Source organism: Limulus polyphemus, unplaced genomic scaffold, assembly GCF_000517525.1.
Source record: "Limulus polyphemus unplaced genomic scaffold, Limulus_polyphemus-2.1.2 Scaffold125, whole genome shotgun sequence".
Classification (NCBI taxonomy): Eukaryota; Metazoa; Arthropoda; class Merostomata; order Xiphosura; family Limulidae; genus Limulus; species Limulus polyphemus.
The window spans coordinates 327,010-351,807 of NW_013665735.1; the positions used below are offsets into that span (position 1 = coordinate 327,010).

Here is a 24,798-nt window from a genome sequence, read left to right on the forward strand (position 1 = left end):
CACGCTTGGTATTGCTGGCGCACAAAATATACCTAATAAAAGTAAAAAGGTATCATAGATTATTTTACTCTAATTCTGCCTAAACGAATTTCAAGTGCCGCGGCTATTGAGGATTCCTTTTGTTTTGCATGTGCTTATTACTTACTGTATAGTACGGAAATGTTTTATCAGCTTAATTAATATATACAAGAGTTATATGAAACATGCAAAGGTTGATAGTTTACCCCAATATGGCAAATTTTTCATTATAATTTCCAGGTAAACTATTAATAAGTATAAAAATTTTAATTCTGTTTCTAAGGAATATGGATGACCGTGATAAAATTATGACTAAGTTACATTCCCTTTGTAATAAGGGTTACGTCATTTATCTCGTCTTAACGATACAATGTATGTTTCAAAACAAGTACTTTGAATTAATGCCAAAAGTATATTCTTTGAGTGCTTTATTAACGTCACTGCAATTAGTAAGATATTTTTTTACTAATACTTGATAAATGTAACAAATGGTATAATCACATATTCTTAGTTCTTTAATTTAATGATAAGATGGCGGTCAGTGAATTTCTGAATATACACAACATTACTCCTTCACCTCCCACTCCCACCCCGGTGGCTCAGCGGAAAGTCTGAGTGTATATATATATATTACTGAAAATCGAATTTTAATACCCGCTGTGGGCAGAGTACAAATAGCCTATTATGTAGCTTTGCGCTAAATAAACAAACAAACGTTACTCTTTCAATCTATCTCCGCCACTATAGATACTTGAAATTCTCACAGCTTAGTCCTCTAGAGATAATGCATGCACTCTAATCCCATTTTCTTACAACTGCAATTAGCCATTTTACATCCAGTCTTGCATTTACACCGAATCAATTTGAGCAAGAACTCCGGGGCTACACTTTTGTTTGTTGTTAGAAGTTTAATGTTTTCCATTTTCAAATTCTAGCCTGTTAGAGTTAAGTTCTCTTCACTCCTTTTCCATCCTTGAAGTTAGTAGTATACCCTTAGACGAGAATAATAGTCCGAATAATTATACCATTAGTAATGCTAACTCCTCGTCTCAATCATTCCGCAAAACTATAACTTAGACTCTGGTATTTAGTGGCCTCCGATGACTGGAGTAATGTTTCAGGGTTAAAAAAAAACAAAAAAACTCGTGCTTCTATCAGCTTTATCAAGAAATTTGATCACATGCAGTTTGTCAATTCCTTTTTCTTAATTACCATTATAAAAGCATAGTAGGGCGGATTCTCCAGATTAAATTATCTTCGCTTGTGTTGCATTCTTGGGATTCTTGTTGAAAACAATAGCAACTTTCCTGAATTAAGGATCATATTTTTAATACTACGCCTTTCCCAAAACCAAATATCTTTGAGTTGGAATCGCATGAAGAAAAATGATGTTATTACAAACCCACACACCCTGTTTCCACTTTGTTTCATATATATGTTGTTTTCTTAATTTGTTTTCGGTTTGGGTGTTAAATATATACTGAATGATTTAAGTTCTGCATGATAGTCCAACAGTACCGATAAATCGGTATCATCCCCAAATATTAGTCTTCGCTGTAGACGTACAATCTATTGCTGTCTTAATAATAATATCTGCATCTCTAGATGAGTTATTTTTTTTATTTTTTTTTGTTTGTTATGGATTTCGCGCAAAACTACACGAGGGCTATCTGCGCTAGCCGTCCACAATTTAGCAGTCTGAGACTAGAGGGAAGGCAGCTAGTCATCACCACCACAGCCAACTCTTGGGCTACTCTTTTACCAACCAATAGTGAGATTGGCCGTCACATTATAACGCCCCTACGGCTAAAAGGGCGAGCATGTTTGGTATGACGAGGATTCGAACCCGCGACCCTCAGATTGCGAGTCGAGCGCCCTAACCACCTGGCCATGCTCTAGGTGAGTGTTTGTTTTAACTCCTGCAGTCTGCAGTTTCTCGCTTAGTAGATTAATAAGTTGTTGTTTTTGTGCTTGTTGAAAAGGAAATTAGTTTCTTTCCTCGTATGATAATGGTTCCATTAAATCTTATTGTGAACCAATACAGTTCAGAAAGCATGAATTTTCTTGTGTACCAATATAGTTCAGAAAGCAACGATTGAAATTCTTGAAATTTTTTACCTCAAAATATCACCTTTAATATACCAGTAAAACTTTCATTATTTAGAAATAATATTGTAGAAGTCACTAAAAAATAAAATCAAATCGTAGAATTGTTAGTTCTATCAATTTAAAATCCATATTCCTAAAATTCGCGATTTAACCTGTAGAGTGCGGCTGCTTTAAACGCGCTCGGAATTTTTGCGAGTCGTACACTGTATACAACACACTCGCATTCAACTGCCGGAGGCGGGCTGTACCGAATCAGCAGTCAATGGGTTAACTTGATTTCTCCAACATTGTACCCCAAAATTACATATTAGCAGATAGTTACAAATGAGGACTTTGACATGTTATGTAAGGTTGTCGTTCTGAACTGAAAACTTTTGAAATGATTTGTGTACCAATTTCTTTTGGGTCGTCAAATCATTTCTTTGCTGCATTAACTCTTGGGTTACTCTAAGCGAAATGCGAGATTTGACCGTCACTCTTATGACGCACCCACGGCTCCAAAGTGCGAAACGTAGTTTTTTTTAAGATTCACAGTCTGGCATGCTTACCACTAGACCGCATCCAGCTCCTCAGTTTTAGGCCCTGTCACATAAAATCGATGAACTCACCAATTTCCCATGTAAAATACACAGGGGACCTCAACATAATAGAAATTAATTGCAGTAGTGATGGTACTTTTATAACTTTCTTTATATGACCCGTAAGTTATTATGAGCTATGTAACCAATAAAGTCGTAGACCTATAAGCATAAATAATGTAGAAAATCGTGTTTAAAAGCTAATGATATGGACCCCGTCAGTGATTCCGTGATTAAAGGCATGATTTCGGAAGAGCTCGAATTTTTATTGCCCATTTTCAAAAGGAAAAAAAAAAAACGGAAAGGTAAAGTATGAATTTCTGACTGTTAAAAGGAGAAATGATATTGCACGTTAAACATGATAATCTGATAAGATTGTCAATGATATCGCACGTTAAACATGATAATCTGATAAGATCGTCAATGATATCGCACGTTAAACATGATAATCTGATAAGATCGTCAATGATATCGCACGTTAAACATGATAATCCGATAAGATCGTCAATGATATCGCACGTTAAACATGATAATCTGATAAGATCGTCAATGATATCGCACGTTAAACATGATAATCTGATAAGATCGTCAATGACATCGCACGTTAAACATGATAATCTGATAAGATCGTCATTTGTTACATTGTGATGTATTTCATTATATGGTCTTCTTCTGTCTTGGTTTCATCTTAGAACTCAGAGAGCCCAAAACATCGTCTCAAGATAAAAACAAGGTAGAAATTTATTGAAACAGAAGGACCACATGTTATAATACTCTATGTAAACTCACCGTTTAATTCTATTGGGTAAACCATTATTTCAGAGTGATTCTTGGGTTATTCAAAACTTCGATTTTTAAGCAACAATTACATATCATAATATGATGAGCACTTTACGACAAGGTAAACAATACTTTGAATGTGTTTACATTGAAATACCACATTAAAATTAGCATTTGAAGAGCCCCTAGTAGCTCAGCGGTAAGTCTAAGGGCTTATAATGCTAAAAATCGGATTTCGATACTGTCAGTTAGCACAGGACAGAAAGCCCAGTTGTGTAGTTTTGTGCTCAACATCAAAAAGAACATTATAATAGAACTGTATTCAAATAATATGTCCGCCAGTGTCATTTATTCCATTTTAAACATCGAAGTTGTGTAATATTACCAAAGAAATGGCATTGCACAATCTTAGGGATATCATATGTGGTAATGCATCATCGTCACGCCATGCAACATGGATTTTAGATGGTGTGGATCAGTGGAAGCAAGCGCGAGTGCAAACACGTGATCACGCCACGCCCGAACCGCCAGACAACTGGTTACGTAGTAGTCAGGTCACGTGCGCTCGAGACACGGCACTGCCTGATCGATATGTCTGCTCCGAGTCAAAGTAGGTTTTCGCCTTTCTTTTGTTTCTTCTTTTATTCTTCACCTAGCTTGTATTTGACAGGGCTTCAGTCATTATATGCTTCCGCATGATATTGATAGTATCAAGTTCTCTAAACTAAATGCACTTTTTAAGCTACCATAAACTGAAAAACACGCACTGGAATTTATCAGACAACGCATGAAACCATCTGCTATATTCTTTAAATTAATGAATGAACTATTTCTTTATGAATACTTAATATATTTAATCAATTAATTTACATGCACACATTTTATTTGCGGAAAATGCCAACTTATTCTGTAGCAAAAAAATGTATCTCATCCTGGGAGAACCCACCATTAGTAAATAAACAACTTTTGCCCTCTCAGTAAGAAAACATACTGTTGTACAAGTAATGAAAATAGACATAACATAAACGCCAATATAGTGTTCATGTTCAAAACATAAATATTACATTGAACATTTCGTAATATTAAATTTTCTTCAGTAAAACAAACCAGGTATTAGCTCGAAAAACTTCAGTAAAAATAAAGAAGAATATATTAAACATACTACATCTGCTATAATCTAGTGCCCACGAGGCCATTCGCCTAATATTAAGGCTGATCAGATTGACTGGGACACGATAGATATGGTAATGGTTTAGGCGCTATTTATATTATTAACTATTATGAACAACGACTGTTACGGTGTGAACGAGATTTGGTAAGTAAACAGTAATTATTATCAATTTTTCTTTATTTCATTTAAAAATCAAATTTTTTAGTGTAAGAATTAATAACACAATATTGTTTATTTTATTTAGTTCTAGCACTGTCTATTTGTTTCTTATTATTTTACTTGAAATAACTTTATTATCGTTCAGAATTACTGGCGAACCAACAAGCCAGTTTCCTTGTTCCAGGAGCAACTGTTTCGATTGTTTATAGAATTTTGCAAGCTACTCGAGGGCAGTCTAAGCTCCCCAATTTAAAAGTGATATATTAGAGGGAAGGCAACTAGTCAACATTACCCACCGGCAACTCTTGAGCTAATCTTTACCAATGAAAAGTGCGATTGACCGTCACATTATAACGCCTCTATGGTTGAAAGGGCGAACATGTTCTTATAACGCCTCTATGGTTTAAAAAGCGAGCATGTTCGGTGAGGGGATTCGAAACCGCGTCCTCAGAATCTGAGTCAAGCGCCATAACCACCAAGGGAAGTAATTCTAAGTGTTGTATTCGTTGTTTGGTGTTATAAAATGACGTGAGAGTAAGCTGACAGAACTACAATTTGCGATGTTCTTCGTTCTTACAAGTCAGGAAGGAAGACGCATTCTTACCAATATGTACTGTTCATGACTGGTTGAAAAATCCCCCAAATTTTACCCGAGCAACACGCTAGAAAGTGCCAATATAATTTCCCTTTAAACTTTTCATAAGATAGTTGGTTCTTCTTAAATCTAAACAAAGTTTAAGTGGAGAAAGCTTCAGTGAAAAATAAAAATAAGAAAGTGACGTTTTTTTTAGACAATGTGTACACCACATATTCATTACAGTTTTGTTTCGTTTTGCTTTCAAGACATTTTGTTTTTTCCGTTTGTTTTTATGAATCTGGTTATATCCTGTGTGTCTCCTTGCTAAGTGGTTGTTCGAACAAGTGAAATTCCCGAGATGAAAGAGGGTATAGATGAAAGATTTTACCTTTTACAGTCTGTTTTTTACCCTAAATGCTTTCCTGGAGAAATGTTATTCCTCCTTGGCTCTATCATCCTGATGATAACAAACATTTTATCTTTCATCGTAGATTTATAATTCACATTATACTCATTAACCCACATCCTTAGAAGTAGAAAGTCTGATGTTACTAATGAGTCAAACATTCACACTATAAATAGTGATATCATTTTCTGTGAGTTACTAACCCTAAATGTAAATATAGACTGTACGACCCAAAAATAACTCGTACAATATGTTTAAAATGATTTTATTTCAAGTCATCTATCTTATAGGTAGAATGTGCTTTCAGTATACACACAAATCCTTCATTTTCGATGTAGCTAGGAACCTTACTTCTCTTAGTATAATCCTATATTTACAATAAATGAGCTTTATTTTCCAAGAGTTCTTCAGATTAGATTGTGAAAGAACAATTTAGTATTCACAAATTCCTTATGTTACATGTACCTAATGTCTTTCTACTGAAACCCATCTTTGATGTAGGTAGAGAAATTTTATTCCAACTTTTCAAAAGTCCCCGTTTGATATATAGGTGATAATCCTCATAAATCCCCACAGCGAAGAATTACATAAATTCAGTTGGTTTCTCTATCTCTCTGCATTTCGTATAAATGATTGTTTAACATTAGCACATAATAAGTCTCAAACGTTTTCTTGATCACCACTATAAGCTTTGTATTCTGTTGTGGTATCTGAAATTAGAGCGGGATCAATGTACTCAGTTTGTTTGTTCATTATAACAAAAAATACTCGTATTTTGTTCATTGAACATGTTAAACAGATTTTGATTTGTATTCAAACTTTTGCTTCGCTTTTAATATCCTGGCAAGCTCTCTCTTGTTAATCATACTATTTCATACACATGTATGCCGATTTGCTCCGTTTTTTATTCTCGGAGTGTCTTCCCTATATGACAAATGAACCACTATTTTTTGCCCACTTTACAGGTTACCTCACCGTCCTAAAGTACTGATAAGTGCTTTAATAGAGATACATTATCTGTTTGAAACATCAGAAGTCCACTGAAGCCATTCCCGTACGCTGGAATTATTCTATTATTCCCCGGAGGACGAGTTCGTGTCACATGGTTTGTAAGCTGATTAAGCCCTCGAAATACTGATGCCAATTCATGTGTGATTAATCGAATTCTAAGAGGAGAAAGACAACGTCAAGTTACACAGACGGACTAAAGTAGTATTGTACGAGTTGATGAATTATTGTCTAAATAATTGAAATTCGATCTGCCCAAATGTAGTTTTCTTCTTTGACTTTTCTCCCACAAATATAGCTGAATGAGCAATAATTAATTAGTACTTTCCCGCGGTTAGTATTTCTTCTCTTCTCGGGCAGTTATATGGTATATTAGCTTCCTGTTGTTAAAATCCATATTATAAATTTACTTTTGGTATATTCAAAAGTGATTTTTTTTAAAACTTTTTCTTTTTGTTGTTGTTAAATATATATCACAAGGGTTTTCTAAAATTAATAGGATATTATCAGCAGTCATGCTTTGGGTAACTCTGCTATGAACCGATTGCGATCCTTCCTTTTTTAAGAATATACTTACTTATCTCGATGCTGCAATGGTAAAAACATTTTAATTAATATATATAGCACTACACCATAGCCATTAATATATATTTGACTTTTAAAGCTATTAAGCTTCTTTGCTTGTGTGTATGTATAAGGATGAGGAACACGTATGTCATACTTTAAGGTAATGTGAAGATTAGAGAATCTTTAGAAACGTCAACAATGCTATAAATGTTGAATTCACGTCACCCCCAGAACAAAAACATCAACAACTATGTAAACTGTGGAACTTTCGAGTCATGAATATTCCTGAACATACGATTTCAAGCGAAAATATTTATAAGAACGAAGATACCTAACTGAAGAACCGATGCTTTCTAATCATTATGAAAATTTTTCTTGTCACTTGTTTTATGGCATTACGTGTTCCTAATACGGTTGGTATGTTGAATTAGTTCTGTTATTTTTAGTTTAGGCTCACATAAAGTAGCTTGCTTTTGGTCAGAAGTTACTGATCGTATGTTGAGTAAAATGTGATCTTCCCTGTTGGATTTGAAGTTGTTACAAATTATGGTTATTCACGAATTTTCTAAGCTGTTACATACTGAGGAAACTTAGGATACTTTCAAGGGTCATGATCGTATGTTGAGTAAAATGTGATCTTCCCTGTTGGATTTGAAGCTGTTACAAATTATGGTTATTCACGAATTTTCTAAGCTGTTACTGAGGAAACTTAGGATACTTTCAAGGGTCATCGGAGGCTGATGAATAATTTTGTCAAGTTTACGAGAGTAGCGAAGATACAAAAATGGAAATGCTTAAATTAACATCCAGATACATCTATTATGAAGTCAATTAAGCACATTGTCAGCTGAATAATTGCTGGATGAGTCACACTTAGCCAAAAGATAGACTTACTTAAAATTATTTCCAGTTAATGTCGTTGTTGTATTATTATTTATTTTCCATGCATAGACATAAATTAAATAATATTCACAACTGCTATTTCACAATACAGGACAAAAGAATGAGTGATTTTTAAGTCATACCGTGAATATAATAAATAAGTCACATCCACATAGAATGCAACATAAATTATATTTCATATTGAATGCAAGAAAAATTATACATTTTAGTATTTCGTGTTCGAAATATATATCTAATGAACGGACAGATGTTTTCATGTCTATTAAACGAATGAGGTATATCATTTACCATATTCAACTTTAAATAGATACCATTGTCCATTACGTGTTAAAAAAGGAAACAGATCTGGAAGATGAATCTTCTTAAAGGATGCAGAAAGAAGTCGCACTTTTGTACTGATCAATATAAATGATATCTAAAGAACACTATCTAGCGAATTTCTAACTTCCGCTGAAAAGGTAGATAGAGCCACAAAATGGCCAAGTAGAGAAGAATGAGTTCTTTCTGCATGTGCAATAAACCTCATTATTGAAACTGTCCAATTTCCAATACAAATAAATCACTAGAAATGCCTTCTTAGCTGTATGGAGCGCAGGTACCTATCATCAAATCTAACTTGTCTATACGACAAGGCACCCAAGCCTGTAAGCTCATAAAGACTTGATGGAGCCTGGTAGGAAGCTTTCCTGTAGTGTACTGGCCTAACTGGCGCCATCCGCCTCGTCTCGCCACGCGGGATCACGTGACACTGGGCTAACGACTACTAGCACGAAAGGGTGTATACACAAGTACAGTATTCATTTTTAATTTAATTTTAATTTTGTTTCTGTGACTACTGTGTATCATTAGGCTATACTGGTTTATTAATCTGCCATTCTTCCAGTGTTTCACGTCTTGGCAATAGGAATAGTGCACTTTCCAGATTTTGTCACTATACAAACATTCAGAAAAGTTGATGAAACTACATAACATTAGTCTATTTTAAACAAAATGTAAGTGTTGAACGTTCAATTCAGCCCAGTCGTAAAAAAACACGTATAGGCATATTTATCTCACTGTGTGTTTGCGTACGTACAATTTCATAACTTTCTAAAACTAACCCAAATATATGAAACCTAATAGCTCAAATAACCGAGTGGTTTTACGAAGGTTAGTGTGTTTTTTAATAGTGAAAAATTTCTCGTGACATCGAGTAAATTCATTGTAACATTAAGTACACTTTATATCTTACCTGTCGAAACAAAGTTGTAAAGGACCCCTTACAGTAAACAGGAGAAGTGCGAATAGTGGTGAAGATATTTTATCCTTATTGTACTAGTGTCTTATACTACACCATTCCAATAAAAGAAGTGTAAATATAAGTACAGTTAATTTAATTCAGAACGGAGATAAAAACATGGAAATGAATGTTGCATAAGTATTTACTCTTGATGGCCTTTGATATACTTCAACATATAAGTACTGAATATGTTTGTTACTCCCAAATTTAATTCAGATTATCTTCTTATAAACACTTTTATTTTTAAACTGTTGAAATGCAGATGTACTGTTCTGAACCACCACAAATAAGAGAGTTTTAAATGAAACAAGTACAACAGTGTTCTAATGGAGATACGACAAAATGCTCTTAATTGGGATTTTGCAGAAAAAGTTGATTTTATTCATATTTCTCAACTGTCACATTTGTTTACAAACCCATGAGATATGACAAAATGCTCTTAATTCGGATGTTGCAGAAAAAATTAATTTTATTCATATTTCTCAACTGTCACATTTGTTTACAAACCCATGAGATATGACAAAATGCTCTTAATTCGGATGTTGCAGAAAAAATTAATTTTATTCATATTTCTCAACTGTCACATTTGTTTACAAACCCATGAGATATGACAAAAATGAAGACTTTAATGCAAGGAAACAATTCTGGTAGAATCAGCTGAAATGCTGATAAAACTGTACAAGTTTTGTTTTTCTTAATGCTTCCTCAAAAAAGTAAGATTTGTTATGAATAACGAAGTTTCCGCTTGAATATGACCTGCGAATCTTTACTGACAAATAGTTAGTTATGCACGTTAAGAAAATCCAAATCAAACCTGGTGGTATTATTTTTAGTACATGTTCCACGACTCACATAGCAATACCGTGAGAATCTGTGTAGCCTAAAACTTTGGCATTTGACCTTAAACACCGAAATTAATGTTCATGAAATTGTTGGTTAAAAAAAAAGATAGGATTATCCTCAAATAAACACATATAAACCCAGTTTTCACCATTTTCATCTCAAAACTGCTTTTGTTTGTTTGTTTTGAATTTCGCGCAAAGCTAAACGAGGGCTATCTGCGCTAGCCGTCCCTAATTTAGCAGTGTAAGACTAGAGGGAAGGCAGCTAGTCAACACCACCCACCGCCAACTCTTGGGCTACTCTTTTACCAACGAATAGTGGTATTGACCGTCACATTATAACGACCCCACGGCTGAAGGAGCGAGCATGTTTGATGGGACGGGGATTCGAACCCACGACCCTCAGATTGCGAGTCGAGCACCCTAACCACCTGGCCATGCCCGGCTCAAAACAGCATTTTTATTCCCAAAATACCATAAATGAAGTGTATTTTGGGTTATCATTCAGAGGAAACACATAGGAAGAAGGCGTTGAATCCTATGATTACAGCGAGTCTACAAATGATGTTGCAGAGGAAACACATAGGAAGAAGGCGTTGAATCCTATGATTACAGCGAGTCTACAAATGATGTAAATAGAGACATACGAATATTTCGATTGGAATAAACAATTTTCTATCTCAAAACGTATATATACAATTTAAATTAATTATAAAATATATAAGCATTTTACGATATTAAAAAACTGATCTTCGAAATGCTGTAACTTTTATGTATGAGACACGAGAAGTGATCAAAGATCCTTTACTCTTAGAGTACCGGAAGGATGGAAAAAAAGGTGATATAAAATTACCAACGAAAGCGGTACACAACATGATAACGTATACATCAGATATTGTACCCGTACGGGTAGAACGAAGATACCTCCTTGAGCTAAATGTTATCACGACTCTTGAAGCTATTGACCTTGTCTGGTGAATCAGATTACACCACTTCGAATAAACAAACCTTGTGAAGTGTTGTAGAAAATTAGTCTGATGATACAGATGTCTGGAAAATTCAGCACCAGTAACACTAAGTTCCAAAAATATATGAACACAAGACCAAGCTTTAAAACTGTAGATGTTAAGAAATTTTTTCATAATTACCAATTACACATCTTTTAAAGCAGACTTAGTCAGTGTATTCAACGTATGGACCGAATTTCTATGGACTTTATCTTGATTTCGAGACGACGTTTCGGGCTGCATGCAAAGTCTATCATATTATAAAGGACTCAGCATGGAGCCAAACGTAGTCTCGAATTAAAAAAAAAGGCAGGGAAATTTATAGGAAACGCAGTTCATATACCACCCACACAAATCATAAGAAGAATTTAAACAGAATACATAAAGCATCTACACATTTCCTTCACATCTTCCATCAAAAACAGTTTGTCTAAAACATTGGTATGTGCAAACTTAATAAATTATCTTTTTTATAGCAAGAAAAGGTCAAGCTTTATCAACACCTCCGACAGTAAAATTATCGGGGGTAAAAAAATAAAAGCAAAGTTATGTTGAGAACACTTTTTAAGTTTATTCTTCTTATTCTTATTTAGGCATACTCGCCCCTTTCAGCCGTGGGGGCGTTACAATGTGATGGTCAATTCCACTATTCGTTGGTAAAAGAGTAGTCCAAGAGTTGGCGGTGGGTGGTGCTGACTAACTACCATCCCACTAGTTTTTCACTGCTAAATTAGGGACGGCTAGCGCAGATAGCCGTCGTGTAGTTTTTGCGCGAAATTCCAACCAAACCAAACTCTTCTTTAGTATTAGGAGATATCTTGATTTGAATTCATCTGCTGTTATTCTATTGATTATTAAATATATATTAAGAGTAAATAAATAAATAAATAAATCAACTTCATGAGAATGTTTGAAAATATTTAAAACATGCATTTCATTTATGAAAGGGCTACTAGAAACCTAAATAATTGTGTTTAGTTTTTCCGAAATAAAATGTATATGTAGTATTTGAATCTTAAAAAATGGGATAATATGACAAAAAGTCCATTCACACGAAGCTGTACAGCTAGTTATCAACAGGCTATACAAAGCGTTTCAGTTAAGTAAACGTTGTCATTCATCCAAAATCGATTACATAACATTGTATCGCATCTGATCTAGACAATATACTTTGGAGTGCTTCAATATAGTAGGTTAAGCCTGTTTAGTTGTCTGTCCTTTATATACAGTTCGCAAACAAGTCATTGTCCTTATCAATTGATTAAATGGTTCCATTTAATTACTGCGAACGGCGAACTTGGTAATCAGTTCCAATATAATGGCTTACTGCATCCTTTTAATTCAAATGCTGTGGAATAGCGAACGTAGCAGTGCAGCAAGCTATGTTCACTTGTTCTATATTCAGCGGAATAAATTATGCAACATTCCCAAGACGAAACCCGTACTACAACAATAGTTGTGAAGTACACGAGCTGTAACTGTATTCTCCAACCCCACTATCTCTTTTCGTAGACATTCAAAATTGGCGGACGTGACTAATAATTCTGGCCTTATTGTGAACGGTTACTCCAAAATAATGGCAGAAGCGTGCAACAAGATTCAAAGTTCTTCTATATCGTCAGTGTCACAAAATAGCAAAAAATATTCATTTACACGTTTATTCCCACGAGAAATGTTGAATAAACGTTGTCTGTAAAATTGTAGTGTATACAAACTGCAAATTCTATACAGTCTCGGTTTTATTTTAGATCAGTACAATTTTTGGTAGTCACTGTATTACTTTCACTTAACAACTATTACGACAAATATTTCTGCACTCGGTTCAAAACATAAGCTATTGCTAATAACCACAAGATAGTTAATGAATGTAGAAAAATAATAAAGAATTGTAATCCTTCGTGTATATGTGCTTTCTTTTTGTGTCTATTTTAATGCTACTAATTTCCCTTTAGAAATGAAATAAAAAGGGTAATGAAAGTAGTGTTTTGTATAAACGTGGATAAAAATTAAATGAAGAACTTCGAGTATAAATCGATATTACGAAATATACAGGTCCCGTCATACTATGTTTTTCGTTGAAATTTAGGCCTACACAGGGTAGAACTCTGTTTGCAGTGACAAAAGGCTAGGAATTAATCGATTTAATATTACACATCCACTCGTTGCTTACTTAAGAATGCCCCTAATGTTGAACTAATAAACTACTGAAAAGGCAGCTAGTCAACAGCACCCATCGCCAACCCTTGAGCTACTCTTATCTGACCGAATAGCTGGATTTGACTATCATTCTAATAGCGCAATCAAGGCCCCGAAATGCGGAGCTCGTTTTTACGGTTACGGGACGCGAACCATGAATATCCTCTTAAGAAATACAGTTTGTAAGAAGTATATACTCTCAGTAGAGTATCGAGATTCGTCAAAAACTGTAACTCCGTGTGTGTTATTCACACTTATTATATCATATAAGTCTTCTATAGGAAACATGTTTTATTTCGTTACCTTGTACATTTGTAGCTCAGACTGGAGGAGAAAGCCTTGCTAATAATTATATAACTTTTAAGTGTGCACATGAAAGCGTTTTTATGTATTCTTAACACAATGGACTAACGCCTTCTTCATGTAAATTGGCGAAAGGTAACAACATTGTATATCACAAGCAGCTGTGTTTACTGTTGAATTATTTACTTTGTACAGCGTATTCATCGAATAGGCTAACAAGAAAAAAATATCGGTATGGGCACTGACGATAAAATCAAGTTGGAATGTTTTACAATAAGTCTGTTTTCTTATTCATCCGAATAACACAAGAGTTGGGTACTCAATAAACACGATGAAAAACTGACAGAATGATTCAAAAGAAAAATATCCAATAGAGATATAAATTACATTGAATTCTCATTTTGAAAACAATTACAATAATATTATTCTGACAGTAAAAAAAAAATCATGAATGTTGAATACAGAGTCTACGAATGCAGCTTACTGAACCTTAAATCGTTAGAAGATTTTGTTCTTATGAAGTTACTTTTTATGTGCGTCTTTTTTGTACGTTAGATCACGCACAAAATGTCGAACCCAAAAGATAAACAGGTGATTTTACAAAAAATAGGCTTTTCATTACATTGTTGTTTAAGATTCTTTCATGAAATAATAAAAAAATCAGATCAAGCTAAGACTTCACTTTTATGAATTTTATATTCTATATTAAGTTGAAGTAAAGAGCATTTGGTAATATTTACAACAGATAGATAGTTTCATATATATTACATCGATAAGTTAAACATTGGGATGTAGTGAACCTAAGATTATTTAGTCATCAAAACTGTGTATGATGTAGTTCATCAATGTATTGCACATATAACTCCGAAATTTTCTAATATGACTATTTCACTAATAACTGATTGAATCGTGCTATTTTCATAGCCCTAAGTGTATATGACTAGTCATATTTTTTCCTATTAACATGTACATTTTCTACTTTATATGATTATTTGAAAATTAAGCTAAAGCTACTAGCGAGGGCTAAGTATTCATTAACCCACATCATCCCACATAATTACTTGGGACATCTCCTCGTCCAATTACTTTCAACTATATTAGAGAATGAAGTGCACCATTCTTACAGAGCAGCACAAAAGTAATTTGTTTGTTTTGAATTTCGCGCAAAGCTACACGAGAACTATCTGCGCTAGCCGTCCCTAATTTAGCAGTGTAAGACTAGAGGGAAGGCAGCTAGTCATCACCACCCACCGTCAACTCTTGGGCTACTCTTTTACCAACTTATAGTGGGATTGACCGTCACATTATAACGCCCACACGGCTGAAAGGGCGAGCATGTTTGGTGGGACGGGGATTCGAACCCGCGACGCTAAGGTTGTGAGTCAAGTGCCCTAACCACCTGGTCATGCCGGGCCCCACAAAAGCGAAAACGAGTTTCTAATCCGAAACGCCTGCTTCCAAAGCTCATTGTTGAAATTATTAAATAAAAATGCCATACAAAAACAGTAAAAAATCTGGAACTTATTCTTTTATCCATCAATGATAACATCTGAATCATTACAACGCATTTTTTATGTAGAAAGAAAGAGCTTCATTGTAGAGAATAGTTACACAAGTCATGACATTAAATGAAATAGTTCATTACAGAATATCTGAAATTCGTCTTTTATTTATCAATCATATTTAAATATTTAAATAGTTGCCATCTCAAGGTAAACTCTTGTGGAAAATATTTCTATACACTGCATGACTGTGCATAAAACCTAGTTACCGAAAATTTGTTAGGTTTGGAATTATTAGCGATGGCTCATTATTAAACCCGCAATCTTTTGTTTAAAAAAACTTGAACAATTTCATATCATCACCGAAAGATCGCTAAACTAGCTCTCACATTTAAACTTATAAATCATATCACTTTCGTCCCTAGAGAAAGAAAATCTGCTTACCCAAATAAAAACTTGGGTAAACTTATTTCTTTACGTCCAGAGCTTTAAGTAGACGTTAATTCTAGTACGAAAATAGCACATTATCCGGCTAACTAAAAATACTAATTAAGTACTCACAACCCAACCTAATTATTTGGCATTGTTTTAAAAATATGTGTAAAATATGAAACGATAAATCACATACATTTATTACATTAGACACGTAGCGCCATCCGTTGCTGAAACTTTCAAATAAAAACGTTTAAAACAAGAAATCGTTCACACGCTACGTTTTATGGTCATAGGAATACATATAATAATCTATAACGTATTTACCCAATAAGGTACCTTTCACACATAACGACACCATCTTCTGCCTGCAGCATCTACTATTATTATATTCCAAGAGTACGGGAGATCATTTGAGACTTCCATTGAAATCCAGGCGATCGTTCCGTGCGTCTAAGCATGCTTACATGAAACGTGAAAGGATAAGAAAATAGTGGATTTCTCTAAGGAAAACTGTTCTTATAATTGGATACCTATAATGCATAACGCATGTGGTAACACTACTGGCAATGCCACTGTGTACAATTAAACTTGATGCTAAGTTTGATAGTCATAATTCTTTCTTTTAGGTTAAAGGTTTAAACAAAGAAACTATGAGATAAATGTATACATCGTGAAAAGACAATCAACCACTGATCTATAGCTGTACGACGTCGAGTTATATTTTTCGTCCACACACAGTCAAACGGATCATTTATTTACTACAGTCTCTTGCTCAGCGTACCGCTTTGGGATATATATATTTTGATTGATATTGTTTTCGGTTCATCAACCTATAGGTTTGGTTATAAATTCCACACCGAGTTAAACATGCACTGTTAAGCACAGAAGTTAGTCATTTGCAAAATTCGTTTTTTTACGTAACGCATGATTTCACAAACACTGTACATATTTCAAACACTTACCATGTAAGGCTTTAAATGAATAATCTTCGCTTCTTCGACATAATGAATAATAATTCTGACGGTTTTTGTGGTAAAATGAATATATTAGTTTTTGAATGGAGCATATAAAAAATTGTTTGATTTTTTTATATATGAAACGTGTCTAAAAGAAATAGCAAACTAATGAACGATCATATACACAAAACTTACAAGCCACAAACTATAAGATCATTTACTTTTGAGAATAAGAAGGAAATAAGCTCTCATTTCTGCCACCAACCCACCCTTTTTTGTGTGGGATATGATGTGACTAACGGAAATTGCCCAACGACCACCTCATCGATCAGTCGTCTGTGTTATAAACATACACTTGTTAATATGTATTTCAATATTAATATTAGCTTTCCTAGACCAATCCGCCCACTCATCTGACTCTTCTCCATACCAAGCAGTTAACAGGAATGAGCCCAATAAGGATGCAGTTATGTTATTTAAACTTGTTATTCCATAGATGCTATGCGTGTGTGTACATATAAACATATATATACACACATTTTTATGATATACATAAATACATTTACAAATTTCCTAATTGTGTTACAAGTCGTAATCTGACTTCTTATTTCATGATTTTAAACACGTCTCTTGTTTATAAATACACAATCACTTTTTTGTATTCTATAGAACAATCTATTTTCACTTTTACCAGTAAAAAATGATGTTTTTGATTTTATATCTGTAAAATAGATTATATAGTAGCCCTAAACTATGAATCTTCCAAAATTATCTGATATTTATTAAGAGGCAAAATATTTCATTAGTGCCTAATTCTAACCGATAATGGTAAAGTATGCGATTTATTAATGACAGTCATCATGTATAAAAGAAAATTTATTTAAGTCGCTAGTGACGTATTGTACTTTCCTGCTTGTAGGTGTAGCTACATAAATTAAATATAAAAACAGCTATCAATGCAGGGCATTATCACGTATTGAAAGGCTTTAAAAATTATATAACATATCTTGCAGGGCATATTTCATTAAGTTTTCCATTAATGTAGTGATTAGCATTCAAAAGACCCATTTTTTTTAAAATTGCTAAATGCCCGAAAAATAGCATCAAGAATTGCATTTTACTATTTACAATTCATTTGTCTTATACGAATAAATCTGTTATCAATTAATCGATCTTTACTTAACAATTGATCATACGGAATTTTAAAAAAAATATTACTACTAATAGACGGGTTAGTTTTATAAAACTAGTAGTCTGAAAAAAAAAACTATAGTTTAAAAGAGATAAGTTATTTCTGTGTGATGCTAAAAATTCAAAACCAGCATCAGACTTGTTCGCGCTGTGACCTGAAGAAACATTAAATCTTTCTAATGGCCCAATTCTATTTAGCAGTTTAGGTAGATAGATAACTACCAAGAAACACAAAGAAATATAAAAAAAAAGCAGAACAAACAGGTTCAGCTTGTTTCGAGGTATGCATCTTGACCTAAGTTCGTTTACAATAAAAACATCCTCGACATTCCATATAAATATTGTGCTAAGCTGTTACAGTTGCAATGGAAGTGCAAAATGTTTCGTAAAAAAATGAGAAATTCTCTAGTTCAAGTAACAAGCTTTATATTAACTATTATATAACTTAAAACGGTCTCTTTTATTACATCTGTACACTCTAAATTATTTTAAATAGTCAATACTTAAACTGAAAATGCTTTCGGAAGCCATTAAATCGTACATTATAAACCACATAGCTGCAAATAGTTTGAGACATTCTCGTGGCGTCGCGTAAAATCTGCCAATACCAGTAGAACCACACTAGCTAACAATGTTCTTTTCTATCTAACATTTTATCCAGTATCAGCCGTCTATCTATAGCTCATTCAAATATTATTTAACAGGTAAAATAAAAATAAATAAAAACACATAACCTGAATAGTAATTCAATTAACAAAAGTACACATACCTGAAGTATGTGGTAGATTGAGTCCACTTGAAAATACGTTAACCCAATAATAATCGATAGGAAAGGGATCCCAGTGACTTTATAAACATTTTCTAAACTATTCACACACCAAGTTTTTGTGGACCCGTGACTTTGATGGTTAAGGGCCCTAATAACATACGAGATCACACAAAAAATACCATGAATATTGCAACTAATCCCATTAATTACTGCTAGCGTCCTCTACGTATTTTACATGGAAAATCAATAATTTCACATAACGGTTTTGGTCAGTTTTTTACAGTGTGTGTTGTTGCAGGCAAAAATATAAAACTGCTCAATATGATACATTACGTGGGCTGTATAAAATATAAGTTATATAAAACTACTCAATATGATACATTACGTGGGCTGTATAAAATATAAGTTACATAAAACTACTCAATATGATACATTACGTGGGCTGTATAAAATATAAGTTATTAATCAATGAGATAAATAAATGAAATTTAACTATATATAAAATTGTTTTCCTTTATTTTAAATGACTAAATAAGTGATATATCATTTCCAGCTGTTCTTCACGTTACGAAAACAACATTTATCACGCACTTTTGAACTGTCATTGTCGTGTGTGTGTGTGTATGTATATATATATATATTTATTTATTTATACGATGATAATATAATTATTTACAAACCCAAGGAGGTTTCTAGGTTTCTGAGCTGACTTTTTGTTTCAGCTAATATAAATGTTACTATTCTAATGTCCATGAAAGATTAACATGATCTAAGACTATTCGCTCAAGTGAACTATTATCACAAAAATTACAAAGATAACATTTCAGCGCAGTACAGTGCAAGTGGAAGACTCGTATTAATACGCTGACTCACAAAATTTAAAGTGGTTGGCAAACTGTTTAGCCTAGTTACGTGTGACCTCCATTTAAGTTTCTAAAAGCCCCACTACAGAAACGTAAAGGTACTACTACTTTACTTAAGTTACTGATAAGTTGAGTATGCTATGTCAACACTAATTCCACTTGTTAATTTCTTTTATAAAAAACACTTTTGTTTTGTTTTTTATTGTTGTTGTTGCTAATAGTTAATCTTTGGTAGCGTGTCAGAGTCGTCATTACGTCAAACTCGTGTATTTTCTCTCGTTTACAGACACGAGTTAGCAACAAGTAGTCCGGGTGTTGCTTTCACAAGTACATATTAAGAATTGTAGTTTAAAATATCAAAATCCACTCCTACCAGAATTTACCTATGCGCGACTAATACAAATAAAATAGAGATAACAATTACTTGGGAGTATTCCTTCACAATTACCACCAATTACGCAAACATGTAAAACGCACGAGAGAGGGGGGGGGGTGTCTGAGTAATCTCCATTTAATATCCAAAATAGAGCAAATAGAATATTAGATGCTCTAATATCGCATAGTTTAGTCCGGTTAAAACGGAAATATAAAAAACGTATTAGTAAAGTGAAATAAAACATGTTTTTTTATAAATATTCTGCGACTCGTGTCTAATCCAAGAAATTATGGTTTGTTACTAAAGAAAATCAAGTTTAACTACGTATTGAATCTAAATAACGTTTTCCTCAAAAATCAAGAAAAACCATCACATAGTCACTTGAAATGTATAAATTCTATCTTGCTGGTAGCTTATAATATGTTGAGTTTCAATGTAAGTCATTAATATCTTAGTTGACTTTTAGTACATTCGTCGGTTTAAAGTAAATGGGAACAAGATATTGTTACCAAAAATTCACGAAAATCCGTATTAATAGTTTGGCTGGACAACTGAAGAGATAAACGAAAATACAGATAAATAAAACACGTATAAAGTTGATTCATTTTATTACAAAACAGGATTATCCTACCTTTATGGAATCGTAGCAAGTGATCACCCTTCCGTTTTGAACTTCCACATTAGCAGGCGGATGGGCAAATTTACATTCAGTGTCAGGTCTGGTACACTTATTTCTCTGGTATTCTCGGCAAACCTCCAGCTGCAGCCAACGAGAGTCCTTGACTGTCGGGAGGTTGTTAACCATTGCCATAATCATTGATTCTTTTCAAGGAATGAACAGATAAGTAGCCCTCAAATGTCGACGGGAAATGCCCCCTTTCAATCGGGCGAGTGGGCGACTGGATCGTGGTCGCAGACTCTGCCTGCTAAGCGCCTCGCTTGGGATAGACAACGACAGAACTGAACTGCAGTGTGGTGTAATAAGCGCTATGACCGGAGACAACTTTTTGTAACACTCGTGCTGTGTAGGCAGTTTACTGAATACCAAACTGCGCTGTGCTAGGTGTACTGAAGCTACAAGCTTTTCACACGCATATACCTGGGTGTAGAGGGTTAAGGCTGCGTCGTTCAGCGAGTTTTTTGTTTGTTTTTCTGTCTGTCTAGTTGCTGCTGTGGCGATCCAATGCAACTCTTCTACCAAGTTGTTTAGGCTTATGTACTCCCGCACAGGAATGAGTTCGTCACGGAGAGGAGAGAAAGGATTGTTTATGACGGCGACACAGTGTCTGAACCGTGTGGATGGCTGTGACTCATGCAACCTACCTCTCCGTTTTGTCCATCAAATTTACTGCGTCAGTGAACGAAAACCTAGCTCAGACGAACAGAATAAGCACTTCTCCAAAAGCCTAGTTGCGGCAGTCTTAGGAATAGAAGCAAAATCAGTTGAAACCACAAAACTTTAGAAGGCTGTAATAATGAAGAAACAATACGTCTAGTAAAACAGCGGCAATGTCAGTAACAGTAATTAATTATAGCAAAACTAAATGCAATTAGAGTTTATTCAAATACATCTAGTTGATTTCCTCATTTAGTGACTTAACTTTCCTTGAGAATACAGATATGGTCAGACGGACAAAAAAAAAGTTTCAAACAACCATTTAGGGCTGTGAACTAAGTGACCTCGAAGAGAAGACCTGCTGTTCTTCCTAGAATTCTTCACCCAAGCAGATGTTGTTGGGACGGTTGGAAGTAAATAACTCTTGCTGCTGTTGCAAAAAGAAAAAAAAAGAAAGAAATTAATACTTTGAAAAACTCGCGAATAAAAAAAATAATAATTAAAATAATATTTGTTTTACGACTGATTCCAAATCGGAGAGCTTTAAAGAGTCGACAATTATGCATTATAACAACATTTCTTCTTCATTTACTTCCCTGTATTAACGGCTATTTTATTACTAGGATTCATTTTTTAAGTTAAGATGTATAAAACGCTAATGTTAAATCTAAATATCTTCATAACTTATGCCACTAAAAATTTATTTTCAAATAAGTTAACTTGATAGGTTTCAAAAGGTATCAGTGCTTAAGATAAGAAAATGAAACACGAGGTATCAGTGTTTAAGATAAGAAAATGAAACACAAGGTATCAGTGCTTAAGATAAGAAAATGAAACACCGTACTGCCAGTTAGAAAAAAACAAAAAACGCGAGACTTAGGATTACTATATCAAACTACAAGTTTTCTATGCTACGACTAAAGAGTCATGTTAGTTCATATAGCGTTCTAGTACAGAGAGTGTTAAGTACTCCTTTAATATTCATAGATATTTTTATGGTGAGGTAAGCGGAGAGGAGCTAGAAATGAAAAACCGTTAGTTGAAAGTTAGCTTAAGTGTCACACATTTTTATGTTAACAAGCTAGATTTTGTGACAAAACACAGAACTTCAAAAGTAAGATATAACTTCATATATAATACACACACTCGTACACATATCAAAACTTGGAATATACGTTAATCTATCACGTGCGTTAATTATCACTGGTGAAGATGTTTGAAGGTTACAAACAAGAGGTATTCAGAATGTTTCTGTGAAATTTAGATGAGAAAGAACTTTAATAATTTTTCTAATCAACTTTTAAAATCCAGTGTTATGTTATGTCGTTATTGGCTTGGATTTTTTTTCAGAATTTAATTGTATAATGCTTATGCTGTCTTATCAACTGTGTGACAGTAGCCGGCAAATTTAGATCGCACTGACAGATATGGCCCTATTCTTAAAGTAAGCACAACTCAATGTATTTAAAGTTTTGGATAGTCACGTGTCATGACACAACAACCATGATCTGAAATCTAAATTATTTAACCTTAGAAGTACCGATGGCATCATCGGATTTTTAAACACAGTTCTACAAGTTATGCTGTGTTTAAAAATAACCAAGTCATAATCCCACGAGCAATTTGGTGCATATTCTACAAGTTATGTATGCACCAAATTGCTCGTGGGATTATGACTTGGTTATTTTTAAACACAGTTCTCCAAATTATGTATGCACCAAATTGCTCGTGGGATTATGACTTGGTTAGTTACAAGATCCCTAATAACATGTGAGCCACATACACACACACCATCAATACTGCAGATAATCACACTAATTATACCGGGGTGTCCTACATATTTTGCTTAGGAAATGGGTGATTTCACCCACTTTTTTGGGACAGTTCTTTATGCTATCGAGGCAGTTAAAAACACAAATTGTTCACTATGATGCAATATGTGGACCCCAACGACAGTGAACGGGATATAAATAAGTCGGTAACTTGAGATTAAACTATGATGAGGTTTCCATACTTACATGTAGACCAAGCAATGACACTTCAACTGGTATAATCTAGTAATTAGTTTTTCATTTTTAACCTACTGAAGAGTTCAAACAAAGCTCTTGTCTATGACGGGTGCGCTGCTGGCTGGCTGACTTCCCTACGGTCAGTAGCTCAAAATTATTAACGGCTATGCCTGAATCCTATGGGTTTTCGACCTGGCCATTTAGCTCACCTGTGCATAAGATGCTGGTCAGATTGTAAATTTCAATATATTATTTTTTTCTGTTTTTAGCAAGTGGAGTTTCGCCAAAATGCTTGATAAAAATGGAGCTATGCCTGAATCCTATGGGTTTTCGACCTGGCCATTTAGCTCACCTGTGCATAAGATGCTGGTCAGATTGTAAATTTCAATATATTTTTTTCTGTTTTTAGCAAGTGGAGTTTCGCCAAAATGCTTGATAAAAATGGGGAACGACGTTACGGTGCATTTACGTGAATCTTCATCAGATCCTAATGAAGGTTTGATCAAAGGAATCGAAACGTCGTTTTCCACCATTTTAATTAGCATGTCGTTCATTGAACATCTGTATTTTGAAGATCCTTATATTTTTATTCAACTCCTTTTTAAACCAATAAACATATTTCATGTGAATATTGGTGTTCACGTAAATTCTCGCTGCTTGCTACTCTACTATACAATAATGAACCAGACGACAGATATACAGCACTGTTGTTACTAATTAATTCGTGATTATTCTTAACAGGATTTGTGCTAAAGGAACTAAAAACGTCTTTTCAAGTGCAGTTCTATTCACCCAGTCAATGTAGAAAGGTATTTGGCGATGAAAAGGGACATTAAAAGTATCATTCACAAGATTACACTAAGACCTTCAATACAGCTGAAAAATCAGATTTAGTGTCATAGTCTTGAAAGATATCAACTTGTCATTTTTATTGTTTCGGGAAATGTATTAAAACCTAGTATATAGGCTATAAGCCCTTGACAGTTTCTGATGGGTCAAAAGTAACATAGAAATTTTGAAAATATGCAGTTAATTTCTCAATATTTCAACATCATGAAAGTTGTGTAGATTTGTTGTTTGAATAATCAGGAACACGTTTACCTGGACTGAATGAATAAACAATATGTTTATTTTTGTCCTCAAAATATATCTTTGTTATAAATAAAATAACGTATTATTCCTTAGGCTAAATTTACAAATATTCAATGATCAGAAACGTTTAAGATGAAGCATATACACATCACACATTTATTACAAGATTATTAAAAATTGTTAATTTAAAAAGGGGAATATGGATCTTCAAGAGAATGCAGACACGAGATAGGTAGCTTAAAGTGCAAATGTAATCGCAAAAAAAAATAATCAAACAAGCTTAAGGTTTGAGACATAGTGTTGACATTATTTTCTCAAGCTACGAATCCCTATTTGGACTCTCCTAAATATTACAGCTTTTCGGAC

The 24,798-nt window shown here is 34.0% G+C and overlaps 1 protein-coding gene and 1 long non-coding RNA gene across 4 annotated transcripts in view; one reads left to right on the forward strand and one right to left on the reverse strand.

The window, feature by feature from the left end:
- The window catches only part of LOC106473011 (protein muscleblind-like), a 222,470-nt gene that overhangs the window by 101,327 nt on the left and 96,345 nt on the right, over positions 1–24,798 (reverse strand). For 2 of the 3 annotated variants that reach the window (XM_013933694.2, XM_013933686.2), the window contains exon 3: positions 20,627–21,761. In XM_013933694.2, the coding sequence (XP_013789148.1) occupies positions 20,627–20,812 (186 nt within the window). In that variant the 5' untranslated portion in view covers positions 20,813–21,761. The remainder of the gene's footprint in view (positions 1–20,626; positions 21,762–24,798) is intronic. The other variant, XM_022402459.1, reaches the window with a different exon arrangement.
- On the forward strand, positions 3,961–7,126 carry LOC111089623. The gene is made up of 2 exons (XR_002613843.1): positions 3,961–4,095; positions 6,764–7,126. It is a non-coding gene; the product is annotated as an uncharacterized LOC111089623 (long non-coding RNA).